The 25,642-nt window shown below is 36.2% G+C and overlaps 1 protein-coding gene and 2 pseudogenes across 1 annotated transcript; 2 read left to right on the top strand and 1 right to left on the bottom strand.

The window, feature by feature from the left end:
- Nucleotides 1–287: 287 nt before the first annotated feature.
- LOC122358686 (FRAS1-related extracellular matrix protein 2-like) lies at nt 288–9,261 on the top strand. Its single transcript, XM_043258539.1, has 3 exons — nt 288–348; nt 8,043–8,192; nt 9,137–9,261. Exons 1-3 carry the CDS (start codon nt 288–290, stop codon nt 9,259–9,261), a joined length of 336 nt encoding a protein of 111 aa, XP_043114474.1.
- A 13-nt stretch (nt 9,262–9,274) lies between these two features.
- Nucleotides 9,275–20,191, top strand: LOC122358685 (annotated as a pseudogene).
- A 942-nt stretch (nt 20,192–21,133) lies between these two features.
- On the bottom strand, nt 21,134–24,488 carry LOC122358684 (annotated as a pseudogene).
- Between the last annotated feature and the right edge of the window lie 1,154 nt (nt 24,489–25,642).

Genomic DNA, 25,642 nt, shown 5'->3' with positions numbered 1-25,642 from the left:
AACTTTTAAGTGGAGTTTATCCTAACTAAACCCATGAGATTCAATTTGAATGCTCACAACTTCCTCTAATCTTCCTTTATTCTCATCCGTGCAGGTACAGCCAAGGGCACGGTTCCCACCATGGTGCTTTCCTATTCTGACTACATTTCTCGACCGAGGAACACCACAGCGTGCTGCGTTTCGATAAAGGCGAGACAGAGAAGCTTACTGCCGCGTGGTCATCATCGATGATTCACTCTACGAGCCAGAGGAAAGCTTTAATGTGACCCTCAGCATGCCCATGGGCGATGCGTCTGGGTCAGGAGTATCCCACCACCAGGGTCACCATCCTGCCTGATGCGGATGACGGTAAGATGCTTCACTGCGCTGGATGTGTTCGACTTGTTTGGTGTGCTTACTATTGCTATTTATATAAGTCTTGTAACGTTTCACCAAGAGAGCAAGTATAGTTTGAGTTTGATGATCAGAGGATTTAAAAAAATAGGCAAATTATCCAGTGGGACTCCAGTTCTGCTGTGCATAGTGAAAAATATAATTGCAAGAGTTTGTAACAGTTGCAGGACTTTTGAGTGGGATTTAACTTAATCAGTAGTGTTTTGGACTGTTTAATGCGCACAGAAGACTGGAATATTCTTAATTTTGAAATACTTATGAGCTTTCTGAAGTTTTTCAGGCAGGTAATCATATAAAACAAATTGTTCTTTTAAATCTTTGGAGCACTTGCTGGCTAAAAAAAACAGTTTCTTAACAGGTGCTTCCATTCAAGGCTGCAGTTTGGGAAGCTTTCAGAGGCTTTGTTTTAACACAGCCCCATAGCGATCTAGCTCAGAAATTTGAAGCCAAGATCACACTGAATGTTTAATCTAAATTCATAGGATTTATTGAACACCACAGCAACCCTTGAAATGATTTTCCAGCCATAATTCATGAAGTATGAAAGCAAAGAATGGTGAAGTCTCACCTTAAAGTGGGGAGAATGGATTATTTTGTCTGTAGAGAGATAGTATTATTCCAATATGGTGTTGTAGATTTCTTTCTTTCTTTTTCTGCCTGAAACAGCCACCTGTCTGAACATTTCAGAGGAAGTTTAGCTTGAAAAAAATTATTTGTGGGAAAATTTTGATTAAATTAGCATTGTGTGAAAATGTAATGTAATTTTGCTGGGAAACAATCAACGGTTTCTGAAAAAGTAAATAGAATTAAATTACATGAAATGAATTGAAGGTTAAAATATCATATGCATTTGTTTTTAAGTTGTAGCTGTCCTTTTAAGAAAATACAATTATTTCTGACCTTGACAATTTTTATATATTTTATCCTTAAGATTTTAAGGTATAGTTTTATCTAATATGACTTTAAATGTGCATCAAAAACAAGGCTATCCATTATGAAGCTGAAAGCTGTCCTCAGGCATGTACATGTCTGCGAGTGCACATGTGCATCTGTGCCCCAGAAAGCACCTTATCGCTCATCTCCAGGCATAGTTACAGGTGTTGTTCTCTATCATATCTCCCACGGTGCCTCTTTGTTCAGCAACACCTCCGGGCCTCCCCTCCTCTCACAGCTGCCCGGCTATCTCCTGAGACCGATGCTTATCCTGCACAGACAGGGTAGACTGGAAGTGAAAGATGCAACAAAACCGCTGATTTTTTAATTTCTACCTACATGAAACTCAGATTCAGCTAGGAAGAAGGAGCCCTCGAGTTTGTGGGAGGTCTGAAATCTATTTGCATTTACTCACACACACACACACATAAGCCAGAAGAAAAATCTTTGGCGAATTCAATTTATTCAGTTTGCTTTTGATGTGTAATGGCGTTTGAAGTAATTTGGTTTTATACAAGCAAATCTTTCATTAAAAATCTCATGGAAAACAAAACGTTGGGGAAATCAGATGATGGACAGCTTATGGGCTGAAGCTCTCGTATCTTTGGGCTTTTGGATCACAAGATAGATTGCGTTTATTACTATTTATGGCAGGGTTTTATGGTGGTGAAAGTGCCCTTCTTTTTAGAGGACAGAGGTTACATGCCTGAAATTCCCAACAGTTGGTCGCTGTGATGTAATTTAAAGCGTTGCGTGTCGAAACGGCGTGTTTGAGTCTCCAGGGTCAGCTTTGAGGCGTCAGCGCAACTGTGGTGCCACATTTGATGTCTCTGTCAAGTTTTTTTTTTTTTATGAGGTGGACTTCATGAAATATTTTTCAATCTGTAACCCTGTCCGGAATGTCACCAAGCCATTCCAAATGTCAGGAACGTGAAATACTCACAGGAAACATTTGAAGATCAAATGGCTGGAAAAGTGTGATGGTATCATGGTTCAATTTACTAGATAGATAGATAGATAGATAGATAGATAGATAGATAGATAGATAGATAGATAGATAGATAGATAGATAGATAGATAGATAGATAGATAGATAGATAGATAGATTCAGTTTCACAAGTAACTGGCATTGTTTAAGCCAACAGAAACAGGACAAAGATGTTTTGTTTAGCACTTTTTTAGTTTTGCCTCAGCTCTTGATTTTCAAGTTGAGATAAATGACAATTGGAAGCCTCTTACACATATCAGTTTGCAGGTTGATCCTATTTCTTACGGGTGATTTGTCAAGTATAAACACACAGGGTGAAGGACAGAACTGCCCTGTAGAAACTGGCTTTATTTGCATCTTCATTGTTATCTTGTTTTCCAGTCCAGATTCTTGGCTGATGTCAAGATTTTCAGCAAAGAGGAGTAAAAAAAGAGAGAGAGAGAGAGAGAGAGAGAGAGAGAGAGAGAGAGAGAGAGAAAACATTGCCTGGAGCTACTGTCTGACAGCAGTGCTGGTTCACTTTTGCAAATGACGCATACACCTGAAACCTGATCGACTGTTTTTAGAAAAGACAGCACCGTGTCAGCTTATTGAGTGCCACCTACTTAGAGTACTCAGAGCACGCACAGACAGCAACAACACCCGGCAAAAATAGTCTGCTTAAACTGGACTTCACTGCAGTGGGTTAAAGATTTTTAACAAAAGAAAAAAGTTTGTTACAACAAATTAGCAAGTTTTTTCCTGTGTTTCTATGGATGATGGAAATGTAGACAGACAGACAGATAGATGGACAGATGATGGATGGATGGATGGACAGAGAGAAAGACAGACAGACATGCAACAGATAGATAGATAGATAGATAGATAGATAGATAGATAGATAGATAGATAGATAGATAGATAGATAGATAGACAGTATTACTACTCACACATTTGTTTTTCTATCCAGGTTGAGACTTTCTGTTGATTTCTTTATGCAGAGAATATGGCATTTTCTGTTCTCTCCCTTAACTCCCAAACCTAGGCAGACCTTTTCAGGTTTTACTATCCCTACATTTGGTTTTCACAAGTCTTTTGTAATTGTATTGGTAACAAGAATCAGCTGGCAATGTCATATTCAGGAAATCTGCCGTGGACATGTTCTCGCACGCTGCAGTAACTGCCGCTGGATACTGCAAAAATCACCCTTGCACGTATCAAGGAAGAACCACATTTGAGTTTGTTCAATTGTAAAACAAGAGGATACTTGTACCGCAGGATCAGGCTTACTAATATACTGCTTGATGTATAGCATAATATGTGCTGGGTTAATAAAGCTGTGATTATGGACCACTTGGAGGATCTGGAGAGCAAAATGAGTGTAGGTGGCTGTCTGTCTGGAGCCTGTTATTAAGATCCAGTCTTCCGTTTCTGGGTCAGCCTAGAGGAGACGAGGAAGATGTCCTGTGGAGAAGTTGGTGATTGAAGGGTATTGTTAGATCACATTTCTTTCGTCATCTGTTGATTACTGGCTGTACATTAATTGAAGAAATATTTTCTCAACAATAACAAAATTATATCAGTAACAATGACAAAAATTGACGGTTGACGGTAGTCATTAAGTTCCATAGTCTGTATAAAAATATAATAGCTACAATCAACTGTGTGGTTACTAAATCATTTTAAAATGAAACAAAGTTGATGCAATAATATAACAAGAACGAAGAAAATGCAACATAAATGTTTTATATGCACTTTGAGCAAAAAATATTTAACTTGGTCTCCATGAATATACATGAATATCATTTTTAAACAGTAATAAGTGGTGGCAATGTAATATAACATTAGCTGAAATCACAGATTTTGCATTGTCAGTCACAGCAAGCAGTCTGGCAAGGCAACTGTTTTTTTTTTTTACAATTGGAGTACACGTGTCTGGATGTTTTTGAAAGAGAATTACCTGTTCTTGTGCTTTTTTTAAGTAAATTACAGCAAATCAATTCAGCTCCTGTGGAAATGTGTACAGTGTGTTCTTTCTGAGAAACACTTAGAGCTGTGTTAATGTGCTCTGCCATTTTCTTCTACCCAGAGAGTCTTTGCTTTTATAAATTCTGTCTCTCTGTGGGAATGCTAAGGAAAGTTCAAGCACACATGTCTGCATGTGGACGTGTGAAGTGCACACACATTCTACCTCTTTCACTGTGCGTGTGCACATACATAATTTCACAACATAATTGTATATATATGTATATATATATATATGCACTATATTGCCAAAAGAATTGGGTCAACCTTCCAATTATCAGATTTAACTGCTTTAGTAATAACCATGAGTACAAATCTTAATGTTAAAGTATATAATGATATTCTAGGATTTGTACTTCTAATTTTATAGCAACAGTTTGGACAGGTCCCTTTTTTATTCTAAAATGACAATGCCTCTTTGTATAAGGCAAGTTAAAAAACAAATGATCGATTGAGTCAGTGTGGAAGTGTGGTGTGACTTTAAATGCAGTCCTTAAGCCAAAACCCATCACCAAACTTTTTAGTCTTTTTATTTATGCATTTAAAAAAAGGAAAATGCAAAAAGTAAAGCAAAATGTTACATTTTTAATCATCTACATTCCTTTAAGCCAAAACATTTTTTGAACCGAATCTCTTCCTCTGCTGATAAAACATTTACAATCTGCATTGTGCACGAGAAGAATCAGCAAACAGAACGCTGATGCATAATTCTGAGGTGCAAATTGATGTGCGGGTATCATGCGAAATTCGTCAGAGAGAAAACATTGACAAAAAAAATCTAATAAACCACCATGGGTGGGCGTTACACACTAAACAATAATTTAAAAATAAGAAAGATTTCATGGTTCTTTGATTACATTTCCCTGGCTTTTGATTACATTTACTTTGGCTTTTTCCACCAGGAGGTTTAATTACAGCGAGTTGAAATGAGGTGAGAGGAAGCTGTGCGTTAAAGTCTCCTGGGTCCGTCCTTGTGAAAGCTTTCCTGGCTGGAGTTACTTCGAAGAGCAGCTTTTGACCAAAGCTGTCGACCGTGCAGTGAAGTAGAATGCAGTTAAGAGTGTCAGAGCGTACCACAGTGTTCGGGCCAGATCATTCAAGTTTTAGAAAGATAATGCATTGGCGTATCAGTCTGCAGTTCGTATAAAGAAAAGAAAACCCTCAGTAGTTCAAATTTAGCCCACTAGCATAATGGCAGCCTGCCACTTGGTAACCCAATCCACTCAGTGAAGCACCTGAGTTTGGGTTTGGGTCGTGTAGGAGCCAATGGTTTGCTTTTCAGTTAATGGACTGTGGTGCTTTGAAGCTCACTGTTTGTCCCTTTTACAAATGATCCTTATCTGATTGTGGGAGCAGCGAGACACACACCAAAGCGCACCCACACAACAAGCCGAACCAAAGCACTCATTTCATATCACCTTCCGATCGCCCACAGTACTTCATGTCTCTGCAGGGACAGACGCTGGCAGTGCCAAGGCATATCATGCAATTATATTTAATGCGTCTCCAAGACCTAGATAAAGCTAGAGATAACTGCCTCTGTTTTTCTGAAGTGTGCACTTTATAATGGGATTTTCACCACATGAACAATTTAGTCTTATTTTCGCCCTTGGACTCAAACCTCTAGGCAGTGCCTAAAGATGTATTTGCCCCTCAGGAGCTTTAACACAACTTCACACAAACGTAATGTGCATTTTATCGCAGGTAAAACACGTCGACTTTTTGTGAGTTTGTTAAGTGTAGTCTTTGAACATTAAGGAAAGTTGGTAATTTAGTAGTTTCAGCACATTAAACAGGAAATATAAGACACAATATAATTACTTGTGCTCTTACTTAGTAATAAGCTGCATTGGGACGGCGAGTTTGGAATAAAAAAGCAAGCTTGGGGTTGGTATTTATATATTGTTTCTGTTTCAGTATATATGAACCTAGTGTTTTGCAATTTACTGTTTTCAACATAAAATCATCCGTAATAAGGTGAAGAAGAACATTCTGCGAAAATGTAGCTTTGAAATCAGACTTTGATGCTTGTCATTTCAAGCTTAGATTTTGAGATTTTAGCATGGATTTAGCAGACAGGGTCACATATTTTAAGAATTGAATTGAAAAGCTAAAATTAAGGATGCATTCTGAATTGTAAAACAAAATGTTTAAAAAGAATAGCATTTATTAAAAATAGCAATCTTTTGTTACCAATTTCAAACAACGATGTGTGTGAACGATTTAATTATATTGGTTGTGACTTGACTTGATTTTTCAAAAAACTACCTTAATGTGACATTACAAACTATATGGTTATAAAATCCATTTTTCTGGATATGAATTAAACAAAAAACTAAATCCTGTTATATTTGCTTGCTTTGTTTTCTTTGTATGTTATAACAAACCTGTCTTATTTATGTATGTATTTATTTATTTCATTTTTTTACTGTCCAAGCTGCTCTGTTTATCCGTGCTCATATTCACTTCAACACATTCAACATTCAAACGTGTCACTTAACAGATCAGTCCCAAGACATGCCTTCAGACGTCGAACCTGCCATAATATGGCATGCGATATTTGTCAGAATTTTTCATTTTTCGGTGAACTCTTTCTGTCAGTCAAACACTTTTCTCTGTCCCCATCAGTATTTTCCTCTTTCACTTTTCATGGTTGCTGAGTTCATAATGTAAGAGTTGGAGCTTGAATAACCCTTCAGTGGCAGGTAAATTACATTCAATAATGGGACCAAACAAAAGCTCAAATGTTGAAGTGGTTCTATTTTAAGCCTTTTAATGGAAAAAAGTGCAATGATAACAAACACATGAGCAAACACTTCCGCATGAACTCATCGGTGCGTTCCATCCTAATGCGTCAACAGTTCAGTGTTGATTTATGGGTAAAAATGAACTTGCTGTTTTTTTATCATGTCACCTCTGAGGCCACACAAGAATAAAATGAGTGAAAAAATCTTGTCACACATATTGTTTGTTTTCCTTAGGTATAGATGCGCTTCCTACCGTGGACGCATAGCAGCTTAGACTCCTCCTCAACACCTTCTGTGTCTTACCCTCAGTCAGATTCAGTACATGACACAGTGTCTTCCAAGAAAACACATTTGGAAGCTGAGTGTGACTTAGACCTTTCAGCAGCAGATATGGTGTTAGCGAGGTATGAACAAGGATTTGTCAGTGGATTCTAAGTCGGGTAAAGTGTTAATTGCAGACAGGCAGGTCCATGCTAGCCCATCTATCTCCACATCCCCGCACCTTCTGTTAAAGCCACCTCAGACAGCTCCTCACTCTAAAAAGGCAGTTCACCCAGCTGAAATGAAAATTCTGTCATTTACTCACTAAATGTCAAGACTTGTATGACATTATTTCCACTCCGAAACACAAAAATGTCTGTCTTAAAGGGACAGTTCAACAACAAAAACCTAAACCTCATTTCTGTTTCAGCTTATATATATATATATATATATATATATATATATATATATATATATATATATATATATATATATATATATATATATATATATATATGTATATATATATATATTTTTTTTTTTTTTTTTTTTTTTTTGTCCATATAGTTTGTGGTTTGCAGTTGTTGATATACAGTGCATGTCTTTTTTTGTTAGATTTAGTTTATTGTACCTTGGTTCAATTAGTGAACGTTTGGTGATCAAACCTGCATCTTGTAGATTGTAGCCTTAAAAAATCTCACTGTGTTTTCCAACAGTGCCAGTGTTTTACTTTGGAGAAACCGAGTACCATGTGGATGAGAGTGATGGTTATGTTGAAATCCGGGTTTGGAGAACAGGAAGTGACCTTTCCAAAAGCGGAACTGTCACGGTACGGTCTCGAAAAACTGAGCCTGTTTCAGCCGAAGGTATGTATCAGACAGATTACGTATGCCTATTATTTCATGTGCAGCCGCTTTTCATATATAATTACTGTAAACATGCTCAGTTGCTCTAATACATTATCTAGCTTGTATTTCAAGAAATCTACACCATGAGACAATAATATGTTGCTACAGGCCCTCAGGCTTCAACAATAGACAGTGCCAGACGACAAGAGCCCATCCTATGACTTACTGACAAGATATAAACATGGCCAGATCTTTAGTGTCTCTATCTAACATAATCTAGAAATACTAATGTTGTACAAACATCCAGATGTACAATCGTTTGAACAGTCTCCAGTTTGCTGAAAGCCTCTATTTATGGATTTTCTTCACACAATTTACTAAAGTAAACTCAGACTATTGACTGTCTGGTTCACGTTGCAGCTTTTTCTGGTCAGGAACAGACCAGTCGTGTTCAACCACAGTTCATTTCATTCAGCGATTCATTGACTTTGTAACTAAGTGGCAGCTCATTCAAACAATGGCACACACTGCAAAATACCCAGTGGAAAATAATGTGTTCAATAAAAAAAGAAATAAATGAACACTTTGTGAAGGTTAAAATAAATCAAATTAAATTTGATTAGAAAATCAGCAAAAATGGATTGATTGAAATACATATTAATTATTCGGTTTTTCTCATTTTTCGTAGCAGTAATCATACATATAATACATGATATTTCCCATAAAATAATTATTTGCATAGCAGGTCAGAAATATAAAATGTCGCCACAAAGGTATTCTCTCACCAGGCAGTATACATTTTTCTCCTTCTTTTTGAGGAGAAAAAAAAGTTTGGTCATTTCTGTGCTTGAGAGAGGTTTATTTTACTGTTAATTTACCTACGAGAATTTATTTTTGTACTGTTGATATTTCTGGAATATTTTCTCCATTGCCTTACCAACATTCTGTAAACCTTAACACAGCTGGTATGGACTACGTTGGGATTAGTAAGAACCTAGACTTTTCCCCGGGCGTCAACATGCAGACGTTCAAGGTAACAATCCTGGATGACCTGGGACAGCGGTGCTGGAGGGCCAGAGAAGTTTGAGCTGGTTCTCCGTATGCCAATGAACGGCATATTGGGTGAACCAGGAAAAGCTACAATCTACATCAACGACTCCATCTCAGATTGTGAGTGCAACTTACAACCATAAAGAGGCAAAACATAGTACATAGTTTCATTAATATTATGTTAGACAAGGGAAAAAAAAAGATACATATTGATTTGAAAATAACAATTTTGTTTGCTTGTTTTAGTGCCCAAGGTGCAGTTCCGAGATCCTACCTACACAGGTAATGAGAATGATGGACAGGTATCTGCTGTTGTGTACCGGAGTGGAGATTTGAGCTACAAGTCCAGTGTGAGGTGCTACAGCCGTCAAGGTTCGGCCCAAGTCATGATGGACTTCAACGAGAGGCCGAACACAGACATCTCCACCATTGTCTTTTTACCAGGTGTTATTTTCGAGTGTTTATCTCTAGAAACGTTTAATATAGCAGGAAATGTTAACATTTTTATGCATGCTAAATAGCAAATCCCTATCGATTGATTGTGTAGGAGAGGTGGAGAAGCCTTGTGTCCTCATTCTTGTGGATGACACCGAACATGAGGAAGACGAGGAGCTGAGATTGGTGCTGGGAAGCCCCAAGAGCGAGTCTCCATTCGGGGCCTCTATAGGGGCTCAGAATGAGACACTCATCAAGATAAAGGATGATGCTGACAGTAAGACTTTTATCTCCCATTTTTTCACATTTCTGTGCCCACTTGTGCTAGAAAGTACTAGATGCACTGTAAGGCAGTGTTTTTTTTGTTGTTTTTTTTCAGAAAGTGTATAGAAGATAAGTATAAAGAAGAAACACTTACAAAATACCATGCATTATTATAACATTTAAATGCACATATCTGCTAGATATAACTTTCTATGATCGGGATAAATGTGTTATGTCAACATTTATAGGCACATTAGCAAATATGTGGATTAAGGTTTTAAAGATTTGGACTAGAAGCTACAAAACTCTCATCTTGATTTCATGTGATCTTTAATCATCTTTCTGTCTAAGGTGATTGGTTCATATCAACCCCAGAGTCAAGTGATATTTTGGGGCTGACATACATCTCTCCTTTCCCATGATCTCCTTTCCCCAGAGGCCATTATCAGTTTTGGAGCAGCCAAGTTTAGTGTCAGTGAACCCAGTGAGTCAGGGCAAATCTCAGTGGTCAGGATTCCGGTCCAGAGGACAGGAGACACATCCAAGGTGTCTGTGGTTCGGGTCCACACAAAGGATGGCTCGGCTTCCTCTGGAGAAGATTACCATCCCATCTCTGAAGGTGGGTTCAAACACAACATCATAGCATGGTTTTCTAAAACAGCTCACTGGGGAATATCAAGGACATGTCTGCTTTATATTTTACCCCATATTTTTTTAAACTAAAAAAATCTATAGCTCCACCATTTATAAATATTTTTCGCATTATCGTTATACTATAAAAACATTTCCCTTCCACAATACAGTACTGTTATAAAAGAATAAGAGTTAGAAGACAGACAAGAATATAGAAAAGAATAATTTTTTACATATTATATCTAAATAGTGTTTGTGTTATTTTTACCCAATTTATGCTAATTATTATATGCTAAGAATTGCTGTTAATTATAGTTATTTTCCACTTACTTTGTGCAGATAAAAATAAAAACATGTATAACTGTATAATTATTATTTGCCTACTTTATGCTTATTTACAGTAAATATTTTTTTTACTCTAATGCTGTTAAAAATGACAGTATTGAGAATTAATGAGAATCATCACTGATAACTGCAACAAAAATACTAAACTAAAATAACTGAGCATAAAAAGTAATGAGAATTTGGGAAGAAAATTTCTTTAGTTTTCATAAAAAATAATGAGTAATTCTGAGGATAATAAAGTGCACGTTTATTCTAAAACAAAAACATAATTTTGAGCTGGACATGTTTCTTCATGTTTCTTTTACATATATGTTGTCCCGCATTTGTTATTTATCAAACTTTAAAAAAATAATTTTAATGTATTTTACGTATAAAACACATAAAAAAAAACCCCATGAAAATGTGAATTTCCCATCTGCAGATGTGGAGTTTAAAGAAGGAGAGACTGAGCACATTGTGGAAGTGGAAATTCTGTATGATGGCGTACGAGAGATGAGAGAGGCCTTCACTGTCCACCTCAAACCTGATGAAAACATGGTAGCAGATATTAAGGTAGTCCATAATATGCCAAAAATGTCTTTGTATAATCAATAGCATGATACCTGTTTTTATTTAATTGCCATTGAAGGATACACTGTGTTCATTGTAGCTTCTTTTCTAAATCTTCAGGTCACGAAAGCCATCATCTACATCGAAGAGACGAACAGTATGGCTGATGTGACCTTCCCCTCGGTGCCAGTAGTGGTGTCTCTACTGCAGTACGATGATACAAGCAGCACTAGAGATTCTCAGCCAGTCGCAGGATATCCTGTAATCTGTGTTACGGTAGGTTCACAAAGAATGAGTGAATAATAGTGAATTTAGACAATGTACTGTAAATATGTGTAAACTCTACGATTTGTATTTATTTATTATATTCATATATTTATTTTAGTCGTGCAGCCCCAAATATCCGTACTTTGACCGGACGGGCTCTATCTGTGTTGCTGAGCACATCAATAACACCCTGACCCGATACCGCTGGCTGGTCAGTGCCCCGACGGGACCTGACGGTGTTACCAGCCCCATGAAGGAAGTGGATTTTGACACCTTCTTCACCTCCTCCAAAACAATCACATTAGACTCAGTGTATTTCCAGGCAGGCTCGCGTGTGCAGTGTGCAGCCCGGGCTGTCAACTCCAATGGAGATGAAGGGCTGGAGCTCACCAGCCCCGTAGTCTCCATCAGCCAGGAAGACGGTGAGTTTATTGCATTGCAGAATTAACACCAATACAGAGCCTGATCTCATGACAAAAACATGCCTGTGGGAGCTTCCTGTGGGAAGTGCGTTTCGTGATGCATTCGATGTGAAATGTCCACTGAGTGGCACTAAAAGAGTGTTTTTTTTTTTTACCCGGAACAGATGAACGTACATTTTACTGTATGTGACGTTGATTTTGCACATATCCCTGCAGTTCTGAAATTTCAGATGAGTGGTGCTATAGCTCTATTGCTCTATGACGTAAAAATTAACATACCATCTACTCTACACCTAAACCTTCGAGGTAGTTTGAACTACAGCGAATGTGACGTAGATCGCAATCAAAAACAGTTTTTTGGGTCTTTTTGATCTTTTTTTTCTTGTCTATTTAACCAAAGTCAACTTGAGTTAGTCATATCCAGAATTTCTTTAAACTGTTTACTGTTTGTAATTCATGCATAGTAATCTGATCCAGTTCCAATTTATTAGCGCCTTAACATTTTTACACTTTCACTTGGGTTGTTAACATTAATGATACGGCTCCTTTAAACTGCTGGTGATAATTTTTTTCCTTTTGTCGTCATCAGGTATGTGCCAGCCTCGGGTTGTTGGCACAGTTGGAGCTGAGCCTTTCTCTGCCAAGCTGCGCTACACTGGAGCAGAAGATCCAGACCACCCAAACCTCATTAAACTGACTGTTACCATGCCCCACATCGACGGTCAGTGCACCTGTACACCAGTTTTACCATAATGAAAAGCAGATGTTGCTTCATTATAAAAATAGAAAGGATTAAAAAATGCTTTTCACTTTCTGTGTCAGATCAGATATATACATGTTGCATCTTTTTCTTCATTCTCTTTCATAGGAATGTTACCTGTAGTCTCCACTGGCCGCTCTCCAACTTTGAGCTGACCCTGAGTCCGGACGGCACGCGTGTGGGAAACCATCGCTGCTCTAACCTTCTGGACTACACAGAGGTGCGGACACGCTACGGCTTCATCACAGGTGCCACACGCAATCCAGATGCTATCGGCGGGACTGCACCCTACCAGTACAACACCGCTCTCAGGGGTCAAAGCACCCTACGATTCTACCGAAACCTGCACCTGGAGGCCTGCTTGTGGGAGTTTGTCAGCTACTATGACATGTCTGAACTGCTCAACGATTGCGGAGGACCATCGGGACTGATGGACAGGTGAGGAAAGAAAAGGATCTGCTTTTTACTATTACTATTACATCATGCCTTTAGCATTAGCTGTATTATATATATATATATAATATTTCTATTCATATAATTTTATTTATATATATATATATATATATATATATATATATATATATATATATATATATATATATAATATATACATGCACATGTGCGTTCATTTATATATACATAATAAATATACAAAGTACACACACATATATTATGTACACAAAACCTTTTTTTGGATGCGATTAATCATGATTAATTGTTGCCCAGCACTAGTAAAAACATATTTTCTCCAAAAATCTAACAGTGCAGCTTTTTCATCTGTAATAATGCTAAGAATGCATCAAATCAGCATATTATAATGATTTTTGGAGGATCATGTGACACTGTAGACTAGAGTAATGACTGAAAATTTAAAAGGCATACATTACGCTAAAATATATTCAAATGGATACGTTATTTTAAGTTATTGCAATAATATTTCACAATAGTACTATTTTTACTGTAGTTTTAATAAAATAAATGCAGCCTCTGTAAGTATAAGAGACTTAACGTGTGTCTGTTTTGTTTCAGTGTCAGTTTAATTTATTCAATCGTTGTAAGGTTTAGACTTCTGCAGTTGATATGGATTCCCAGTCTTTGCCAAACATATTAAAGGAAAGACTTTTTCGCAGTTGTGAGATCACATTGATTCATTATATCGTGGCTAACCGTTTTAGCTTATTGGTAAAGGCATTGGCTTTATGCACCTCTAGTCCTGCTTTAAGCAGTTCACTATTTGTCTTTCGCCCACAATGAGTCAAAACTGACCTTTAGATCATAAAAAGACTTTTTTTTTCCCTGTCCTCCCCTTTAAACAACCAGCTAAAAGAGTGTAGCCTTTTAAACAAGCTTTAGACAACTGTTTACATGCCTGTTTGAGCCATTCATTTGTCTTCACCATGGACACGAGTTATGCTGGTTTACTCTGCAGTTAATTAAAGTGGACAAGTGTCATTAAACAGAGATGAATGGGTGTACACTGTACACTGTACAGGATGGGTGAAGTTATCCAAAAACATTTTCCAGGAGGAGTAAGCAAGTTAGCAGTTAAAGTCAAAGTAAACTGCTATTTGTAGCACATTAATTAGCAAATTCAAGTTTAGATTTTTTTTTTTAGGAAACTTTACTATTAAATGTTTGTGATTCTGACTTTAATTTTAGGAGTTTTAAGTTTTTGATTTAATCCATTAATGATCACTTTTGTGGATAAACTGAGTATATTCAGTTTTCGCTAAAACAACAGCAACATCGCCACCTTCTGGGGACACATGTGTATACGCAGTCCTTACAGATACAAACCAGCCATAAGTAGACGGGGTAAATTTGTAGCAGTGGTCAAAAATATATATTTTTATAATATATTAAAAATGAATGATAATTTTTTATTTTATGCCCATAAATATATTAACATTTCATATTTCATGTTTTTGGCAACAAATTAAAGAGAACCTATTTAGAACGTTCTCTATTAGTTATTTTTAGGATCTTAGGATTTTTATAACCACTAAAACTAACCTTCCTAAAGGCAAATAAAAACTCTGCATTGTTGGCTGGGTAGTTGTTATGCTCTGAAGTATTTCCCTTTGTGTCCTGTGTAGGTGCTGAACCTGGTGCAGTCTTACGTGACCCTGCGTGTGCCGCTGCACGTGTCCTACGTCTTCCATTCGCCAGTCGGCGCTGGAGGTTGGCAGCACTTTGACCTGCAGTCTGAGCTGCGTCTCACTTTTGTTTATGACACTGCTATCTTGTGGAGAGATGGCATTGGTAGTCCCCCGGAAGCTGAATTACAAGGCAAGACATTCATGTTTTTCTTTTTTAGTGTAATAAATCTAGCATATTTTCTGGACTAGATTATTCTTGAATAGTATTTTTATACTTTTGAAAAATAAATAGTAGTTTTATTTGAATAGCAATGAAGGAAAACATTAATCATGTCTGTTTTTATTATAATATATTTTAAAATGTGGCAACGTCATTCAATCTTAAGAAATATCTGTACTGTTACTTTTAGATTGTGTCCTTGTTAAATAAAAAAATGCATTTCTTAAAAAGCCTTACTAACCCTGAAATGTTGAACAGTAGTGTATATTTCATTTTAGGTGCCCTCTATCCTACAAGCATGCGCATCAATGAACAAGGCCGTTTGGTTGTGAACTTCCAACAGAAGCTCGTTTCGAGGGGTTTTGTAACCGCACATTCAGGTGTGTTATTAAACCTATTAAATATACTACAGGTAACTATAAATGATGTTGTTAAATTTTTTTGTGCTTTCTAGCTAACATCTACAAATACTGTCAATAAATTTACTTCAAATTCAAATTCAAATTTACATCGTATTTTACTTCAAAATCAAAAGAAATATTATGATTATTATTAGCTTTGAACTTTTGAACTAAAATTTGAACTTTAACATACCTAGCATATACTGTATATCATGAATGTATGCTGAACGTGTGTTTAAAATAATGACAATAATACAATTGTTTGGTTTTCAAAATTCATTCAATTAATTATTTTGATAAATGCCAATTTCTAGTGCATTTTCTAAAACCAGTTATGATGGGATAGTGTATTGCATACAAAAACAATAATAACATGTGTGTCACCACAGCCTCCCCATGACTTCTATGGTTATGTGTGCGGACCATCCCGGGCTGACCTTTAACCTTAGCTTAGTGAGAAGTGAGCCAACATACAACCAGCCGATGCAACAGTGGACCTTCATCTCTGACTTTGCTGTAAGTCTTTAGGGTGTCTGGTGCCTTTTTTTTTTGTTTAAAGCTAAATCTGCTCTTGATACTATGCATTCATGATTGGATTTGTCATTTTGGGCCCTTTACTGTCTCTTCTGAAGTGTTGAAATATTTTTCTGCAGGTGAGGGATTATTCGGGAACGACACGGTGAAACTGGTTCCTGCACGGCTTCTCCCGGAGTTGAGTACAGCTTCCGTCCCGTGTGCCACCCCAGAGAGCCAATTACCTTTGATCTGGACATACGTTTCCAACAGGTCAATACTGAATCACGAGCATTCATTAAAGGGCTTACAGCAAAGGCTGTATAGCCAAGCACAAAGTTTTTCTGTGTGTATGTGTGTATGTGTGTGTGCGCTGTGAGTTACAAAGTTACAGGAATCATGTCTTATATGACTCTTTTTGCAAAGCCCGCATTGCAGAAATAACCAACTAAATAATCAATTCTGGAATGTCCTGGAAAAATGGGACAGTTTGGCTTAATCAGTCACCTTGTTAAAAATAACTATTTATTTTAACATTAAACAGAGCTACATTAAAATATTTTGTTTATATTACACAAATGTTCATTATAATATTATTGCAGTTTCAAAATAAATATTTTCTATTATTATTATATTTTTTGCGTGTGATTATGTTGATAGTCTTCTTTGTCCGTTCGTAGACTAAACACTGGCATTTTTCATATATAAATCTATTTCGGGACTGCTTCATATTTTTAGACCTGAAATCTGTAATAAAAAGCATGTAAAGTAGTTATAGTCTTTGGTCTCAAGACTTTTAATTACCGTCTGTCCCAGTAGTAATCTCAATGTGCATTTCCTGGTAAAAGATAAAAATAAAAATACCTTAATCATAGCATTATTGATAGTGAATTTTGGAGTGCGCCAAAATGTCATTTATTGTCTTCTAATTTCCTGAAGGATCTAATTGATTTATTTGGTACACGTGTCCTTAAACTAAAGAGAGAAATGTTATTTAAAATGTACCAGTTTTTCCAATGAGAAGTAACATTTGTGTTGTTGACTTGAGTCAACAGGTGAGTGATCCAGTCTCTGCAGAGTTCAGTCTTAACACACAGATGCTGCTGCTTTCAAAGAAGACTCTGTGGTTGTCAGATGGCTCCATGGGCTTTGGTCAGGAGAGTGATATGGCTTTCTCTGAGGGTAAAATGCCACAAACAACTCTATTTCTATTCAAATATTAGAAATATGATACCTCCCATTCATTTGTTGACTTCATTTACTGTTGCATTGTTTAGGAGATGTCATCTATGGCCGTGTAATGGTGGATCCCGTTCAGAATCTTGGAGACTCGTTCATCTGTAACATTGAGAAGGTGTTCCTGTGCACGGGGCGGATGGCTACATCCCAAAATACAACCCTGACAACTTTGAGTACGGCTGCCTAGCTGATTCACCGTCCCTTTTATACCGATTTAAGATCATTGTAAGTACATGCACTTTTTTAATAAAGCCCAAACCTTGCATCAAATGTTGGACAGTCTAGATTAGATGTCTAGTATAATACATTTCGTTAAAAAAAAAAAAAAAAAAAAAAAAAAAAAAAAAATATATATATATATATATATATATATATATATATATATATATATATATATGGTGAACAAAATATAAGACTTTATGGAAACTTTTATTTGCATATTAACATATCAAGTGTGAACTTGTTGGTAAAAACATGTTCATTCATATAAATCAATGACTTTCAATTTCTAATACTTGAAAAACCATACATTATAAAGCCATACATTCACAGTTAAACAGTTATAGAGTTATGATTAATCATATTTAGGAACTTTTTGCAGACTGCAATCTGGATCTAGCCGATTCAGTGTTATTTTAGTATCTAGAATTTATTAATACATATATGTATACATATACACACACACACACACACACATATGTATATATATATATATATATATATATATATATATATATATATATATATATATATATACACACACACATATATAATGTATATATCCGAAAATAAAAGTTTAATAATATTACATAATATTGAGTGTGTTATGTTTATATACTAAATATATTTATGTATAATAAATGTATATACATGTAAATATATATAAATAGTGCTTCTATGGCACCTTGTTTTTACTTAGCTTTCAGAATCAGTAATGATATGATGTGCAATTTTTAAATTCTTCTTTACAGGACAAAGCTCAGCCAGAAACTCAAGCGAGAACATTTGGTAGCATTAGTTTCAATGCTTTCCTCGCTGTAGATGATCCTCAGGCGTTACCTCTGGTGAGGCAGCCGGGCTCTGACGGCTTTAGGTTGGATTCCACAGCTTTGTTTCAGGTAAGAGGGACACAACAAATTAGAGGGTTACTCCCCCTCAAAACGAAAATGTAGTCATTAATCATTTACCACCATGTTGCTCCAAACCTGTAAAAGCTTTGTTCGACTTCGGAACACAATTGAAGATGTTTTGGATGAAAACTGGAAGGCTTTTCCATTGGCTGCCAAGTAAAATACGCTATCAAGGCCCAGAAAAGTATGAATGACATTATCAAAATACTCCAACTGCCGTCAATGTTTCAATCTGCATTTTATGAAGTGACGAGAATACTATTTGTAAATAAAAATAGTGACACTAATTCAACAATTTGTCAATTTGTGTTCACTCCACGAGAATTTTTTCTGGAACGCAAACAGCATATGTGCTTATGTGTCAAACGCAACACAAAGATACCCTGTAAATACGTGTATTGATCAAAGTATAAATGTGTGTAGCAAACGTATATTGATATTGTTGATATTGTCCAAAATTGCACTATGATGACACGAAGAGACAGACATTTTTATATATTTTTTAATTATTTTTATTCCTTTTTTTATTTGTGTACAAAAAGTGTTCTTGTCGCTTCATAATATACAGATTGAACCACTGATAGAAGATGGACTATTTTGACAATGTTTCTCATACTTTTTTGGACCTTGGCAGTGCTGTTTACTTGGGAGTCAGTAGGACAGTCACAATCTTTCATCTAAAATATTTTAAATTGTGTTCTGAGAACGAATGAAGTTGTTGGGATGATATGGGGGTAATTGATTAATGACGGCATTTTTATTTTGGGGTGGATTAAACCTTTCTAAAACATTGTGATAATGTTGTGATACTAACACTATAAGACTGTCCAGGTGTCGACAGGCAGGGAGTGGTACATTCACACCATCTACACCGTCCGGTCCAGAGACAACGCTAACCGAGGCATCGGGAAAAGAAGCCTTGACTATCACTCTGTGACACACAGCCACTCGATTTCCAAAAGGTCAGCCAACCGCGTTCCAGATTTGGCTCAGGATATTGGCACAGAAAATAACCGTGGCACAAACATCTTGCACATAGCGCTGGACCACAGCACTCAAAAACATCCCGACCTTCACGAGGAATCCCAAGCAGAGGGTATCATTCCTAGAGAACTAAATCAAAGGGACTCTAGTGATGATCGGCTTGTTTTGATCATAGGAATCTTGGTGGGTCTCCTCTTCACCATCCTCCTTGTCATTCTTGTCATTCTGGTGGTGCGTTCTAGACGGGATAAGAACATCACTGAGTCCCCGAAAGGCTCCAGCAGCACAGAGCCTATGATGACGCAAAGCCTCGATAGCAATGACAGCTCAGAGGTTTGATTTACCAACTGTGGACCCTTTTATTCAAATCACTTTTTGTTTGCAAGTGCCTCTTGTTCATTTGCTCGGGCACGCAAGGACACATGGTGACTCGGAGTGGTTGCGCTCTACCTCTCCTCTGGATTTTGTCAGTCCGAAAGTGTACTTGAATTTCAGAAGCACTTCTGTTGTCACTGCTTTAATAATTGTTTGAAGTCTGAATCTTTTGCTGAGAGAATGGATTGTAAACCACTGTTACTACTGCTTGATGGCATTGATATTCATCCAAATTAAAAATTTACTTTATATCCAAAGGTGCTAAATGAAAGAACGGTATTATGGGAAAGATGATATTGTATAAATGCAGGTTGCTTTCAGTCACTTATCATTTTTTTATAGCTTATTAGTATTATAAGGTTGAAAAAATCTAATTTTAGTCTATGCTGGATGGGTGACTCCATGATCCATAAATTGTTTTTGTCTTTATTTTTTTTTACATTTATGTGTTTTATTTCACTGCTATTGTTTCTACTTTATGAATGTAATGTACTGTAATACAATAACTTCAATAACATCAAAGTAGTGTTTTTACTTTAATCAAGTTTCCGTAAAATGGTTTCAGTTTTGCCTAAAGAAAGCACAATAGTATTCCCTTTTTGTATTTTACATATTTAAGGTTACTATCAAGTTTGCATGTTTTCTTTTTACTTTTATCTACACTTACAGTGTAAAAATGTATTATAGTGTATTATAAGTCAGATAAAATAATGCCATGTAATGCCATGTAACATTTCTTTGATGTTTCACAGCCAGCATTTCTTTTTTCTTTTTTTTTTATATCATTTAAGATTATTGTCATGATGTTTTTTACCTGAATGTGATGCTAATTAGTATGGTATCAAATGAACATTAATGAGATAAAAATTAGCTGATATTTGGTTCAATTCCAGTTGCAACCCTTGGATGTTGTCCCCTATGATGCGCATTTAGTAGTGTCCTGCATTAGCCAAAATTATGACAGTCCACCATATGAGTAGCTTATCAAATCTCATGTGAATAAATGCAAATATTCCCAAAAAACACCCAGTAAGGACAGTGATTCGGTCAAGACGCGCCAACTTCCCTTTAAGTTTGACTGATGTTTGCGCCCACACCCGCTTTGTTCCGACAGTGACATAGATGCTGCCCTTTTCAACTGCAACTTCGAACGATGATGGCATTGAAATGAATAGGTTAAAAAAATAAATAAATAAATGGATTTTATAGCACAGCGCATTCCGCGTCCTGTCAAACGTATCCCTAACGAGAATACCATTCAATGTCGAAAACATTTTATTATAAAACAATATAAACTCTAATATTTTAAGAACATAATGACCTCTTTAAATTTTTTAACATGTTCATCTGCTTCATGGGTTATAAACAGTAAAGAACAGTTCTATCCACATTGCCTAAATGTTGGAAAATTAATTAAGACATTTCCCAGCACCTCGCATCTCTGTACTGTACTCTGTACTCAAAATACCAATACTATATAAAGTAATATCTTTCATTGGCCTATGGCATGTCTACATATTATATAAATAAAATAGCCACCCCTTTTATGCTTGGGCACTAAAAATGATTAGAGTGGAGATTCATGGAGTGGTTTATAATGGGGCAAATTAAATACAGAACACTGAAAAGAATACAGAACTACATTAATGCTTAAAGTTAGTCAACTAAATTGGTTTATTTACACTCTAAAAATGCTGGATAAAATATGGACAGACCCAACAACTAGGTTTTGACAAAACCTTCTGTATAGTAACCCAACCGATGGGTCAGAACAACCCAGTCGCTGGTTTTGTCCATACTTTAGCTGAGTTGTATTTAACCCAGTAGTTTTTAGAGTGTAACTAAAATAAATTTACTACAACCACTTACCTTTTTTTGTGTAGTAAGAGCTAATATTAAATACAATTGTTCAGATCATTTTAATTCATTTAGGGCAAATAAACGAGAGTAAAATGTCAATCTCATTTTTGATGATGACAGGGCCTGGATGGATGTTTTCATTGCTGTAGTGACACGCCGTCATTTGCCACACATCCAGAATATAAACCCCAACGTCCTGAAAAGCCCATCGCAGAATTCTGTCCAACTGTAGAGAATACCAGTCACTGCCAAAAATATCCTATTATTAAACACAGAGAAAGCCAACATCAACCCTAAACCTTCTTGTATGTGAACACATGATATTGTATATGCTTACCTTATAGCCAGTGTTGACAGTCTTGATTATGACCAGTGTAGTGTCAGGAGACCGCTGTAACAACGCTAGAACAGCTTCACGGATCCTCAACACTCTATGCCTAAAGAAATCCAGAGGGTAAGTGGTGAAATGGGGCCCCAGATTGAACATAATGACAGTGTGTGGTCCTCCAGCCAGATCATCGATCTCATTACTGATATAGTGCAGATCAGCAAGTGCTGTTTTTAGAGTACGAAGGGAACACCGTGAGCCCTCCAGTGTAGGTCAATGTTGTTCTCCACATCCACTGCTAAAAGCGGCCCTGACTTATACTGGACATGCAGGTTCATCTGCTTCAGGGCTAAAAACAAAAACTGAGTGACCGCAACAAACATGATCCCAAAATTGCATTGGATATATAATATAAAATTAATCTCACTTGGTACTGTTTTCACAAGGAACTCAAACCACTGTCTCATAGTGGAGTCTCCCATCATGTAGATGTGTTTGTTTTTCAGGCACTCTGTTGTCGTCTGAGGTGTAAAATGTTGAGTGCTACAGACAAAAGACGTCCACACATCATTCAGGTAAAATCCGGCTGGAACTGGAGTGTGTATACCAGGATGACATTTTTCTGTTACATCTGGAAGTTAAATAAATAAAGCCTGTAACGTCTGTAATGTAAAAAATCTATGAGTTTGCCAATATTTGCCTAAACTATAGTTATTTTGTATTGAAACAAATTATTATTTTTGGCAGCATATTTCCCAGAATGTCTGTATTGTACTATTTATCTGGCTTAAACTATTGTGCAAAATACCAATAATTTCATTTCCATGGAAAGGATAAATTGTGATGATGCTGTTATCTCCATTGACACCTTTGTTAGTTTGTGTCCTGCCAAAGAGAACATGTTTGTCTGTCATATTCCCTTCCATCAATGCATTAAATAAATGAATAAATAAAATAAGTAAAGTAATCAAGAATCCTTTATTCTCACATTAGCATCTTCTCTTGATTAGTCAGACGGTTTCTATAACCGCCCATGGAGTGGTACACAAGGGCACTACATGGCAGAGATTTGGGTCTCTGGCAGCGCCATGTTTCTCCGGTGCGGGGATCGTTGTATTCACAGCAACAGTCTTTGGTTCCCATGCTCTCTAGTCCATTCTTGTCCCACTTCACATTACAGTTCACCATTTCACTCAACCTGGACTTATCTGGTCCTGGTCCCTCATAATATCCATTAAAGTACACTCTGTCAGAGTCAGTATCTCTGTGACGCTTTAGGACCTGCACAGCTTCACTGGAGTGAATTAGGACGCACAGCTACCTGAGCCTCACCGACCCACGGCAGGAGAAAGCAACAGAGTAGGAACCGTTGAGTAGATCCACCACCTCCCAAAAACACTGGCCTGTAACAGAGAACCATTCAGAAGTTCATTCAAAAGCCTTCAAGTGCTGTTTAAAATGTTCTTATAAACTTAGCATTTTTCTGAGGCTCCTCTATTTAGTTATTCCAAATCAATGGCAATGAAAATAAACAATTTGCCATATAAACAACATTACTAAATCTACTCTTCTCAGACCAACACTCTCTCTCTAAATACAACAGTTATACAGGTCTAGTAAAATAATGTGTACAATCACTGACCTTATTTTTAGACCAGAACAGCTTGGCTTGAAAAAGTCACCTCCATAACTCTTAGATTTATTACAAAAGTCCTTTGCTTGCACTGTAACAATAAGCTCCTCACCAATTTGGTAGCTCTCTTTCAGGTTCTCTATGATGAATGTGGTGTGAGCTGGACTAGTACTCATGGACACATCTGTGATTGGTCTGTCAGGCTCTGCCCAGTAAACAGCCTGCTGTAACTTGGAGTAGGAATCTAGGCTGATTCCAAATTCCAAAGTGGATTTTGAGAGGCGGAGTGTCCTACAAAGCGCTGAAACAAAAAGTTTGGTGGAGGTGCTTCTTCCTTTGATTACCCGTATAAGACCATACAACCTGCAAATACATAATAAATGATTATTAATCAAAAGTTCTTTCATGGAATCAAGCATGTAGATTATTTTACTATATATTATAACTAAAAATCATGATTATACTTTTCACTAATGACACTAAATAACAGAAATTATCATTTGTACACTGTAATAGACCACAATTTGATTGGTCGATATCACTTTGACTAAATATTTAAAAATTCTGAAAACATTTACAGATGTTTACACATTACATTATAATTTGTGTTCTATTTTTAAGTGTATAGTTTAAATATGGTACCAGTGTCATATTTTGTAGGCCTACATCCTGCTATTCATTCATTTATTGCATTATTGTTCAATTATTACCTGTGAAGAGTTAAAGAGATTTTCAAAAACTACTGCCATATGCTACAAGACGCAAAAGTGACGAACATATCTTTAATAAACTTACCAGAAAACACATGATTACCAGTAGACACAGGCCAGTAAAAACCTCCGTAAATATGATTTTCTCTGTGAACTGTAAAAGCAGTAGGTTATGTTAGTCACTTCATTAAATCTACTATGGTTGTGAACAAATAAGCCTAGTGAAGACGAGAACTTCAGTAAAAATCAATGGCCAAAATTAAAAGATGTAATTATTTTCTGTTTCTTGGTTTATATTTATTTATTTATTGAAAACTATTAAAGCCGATTATGTGCTTTTGTTTTTTTCTGTTGTCTCCATATAAACCATTAATACAAAAAGCTATCAGTTTATCGTTATTTTAGTTATAAAGCCTTTATGTCAATGACAAAATGGCTGAAAGTATTCAGAAATAACTTACAGTGTTGTTGCCGAGTTTCAAGCTCCATTTTATTTTTGAATGAACACATACTTTTGAAGACCCTATCTGTAAAAGTAATATTCCAAAAGCTTTCATTTCATGGTAAATATTTCTAACGTAAAGTCTGTGTGTCTCAGTCTGTTCGTGTTTACCACGAGCATTCATGAGGTAATATTTTACTATTCCTATATGTGAATTTTCCTTGGCTCAGGAAAATTAATTATTTACATGACTTTACTGAAAGAAAGAAAGAAAGCGGTTAAAGGATTGCAACATTGCTCATGAAATTCATGCAGTCTAGATGTATTAACAACATCGCCGCCGGCTGTTGAATAACATTTACAATATCCAATGCAAATATGCAACAATGTCCTTAACAACTAAAAATATGGATATTTATATCTCACAATAATCACTCAGTCGGGGTTTATAGAGATTATTAGATCAGCATATAACATACTAACACATCTCATCAGATGCGGTTTACACAATTTTTATTTTGTATACCAACAAAGTTACTGTTTAGCTTTCTGTTACTCACGATAGATTATCTGAACAGACATACAGACCTTCCTAAAAACAAAAAAATTCAAGGACTGTAATATTTCTATAATTTTATATTACAATTATATAATATGTAATTCAAGGACTGACATATCGACTTACATCAGCATCTGAGTAAATACAAAATTAAAAGATTTTTTTGTATATAAATTATTATTATCTTTTCTTTCTTTTTATTTCGTGAAATTATTAAAGTTAAGGCAGCTCATTATTTGCTCTCTATGCC

This window comes from Puntigrus tetrazona, chromosome 15 (genome assembly GCF_018831695.1).
Source record: "Puntigrus tetrazona isolate hp1 chromosome 15, ASM1883169v1, whole genome shotgun sequence".
NCBI lineage: Eukaryota > Metazoa > Chordata > Actinopteri > Cypriniformes > Cyprinidae > Puntigrus > Puntigrus tetrazona.
This window is presented reverse-complemented; position numbering and strand designations above follow the sequence as displayed.

Coding starts and splice junctions, on each gene's coding strand:
- LOC122358686 (XM_043258539.1), top strand. CDS start 288: ATGCGTCTGGGTCAGGAGTATCCCACCACCAGGGTCACCATCCTGCCT. Junction 349..8,042: donor CCTGCCTGATGCGGATGACG/GTAAGATGCTTC, acceptor GTTTTCCAACAG/TGCCAGTGTTTTACTTTGGA. Junction 8,193..9,136: donor TGAGCCTGTTTCAGCCGAAG/GTATGTATCAGA, acceptor ACCTTAACACAG/CTGGTATGGACTACGTTGGG.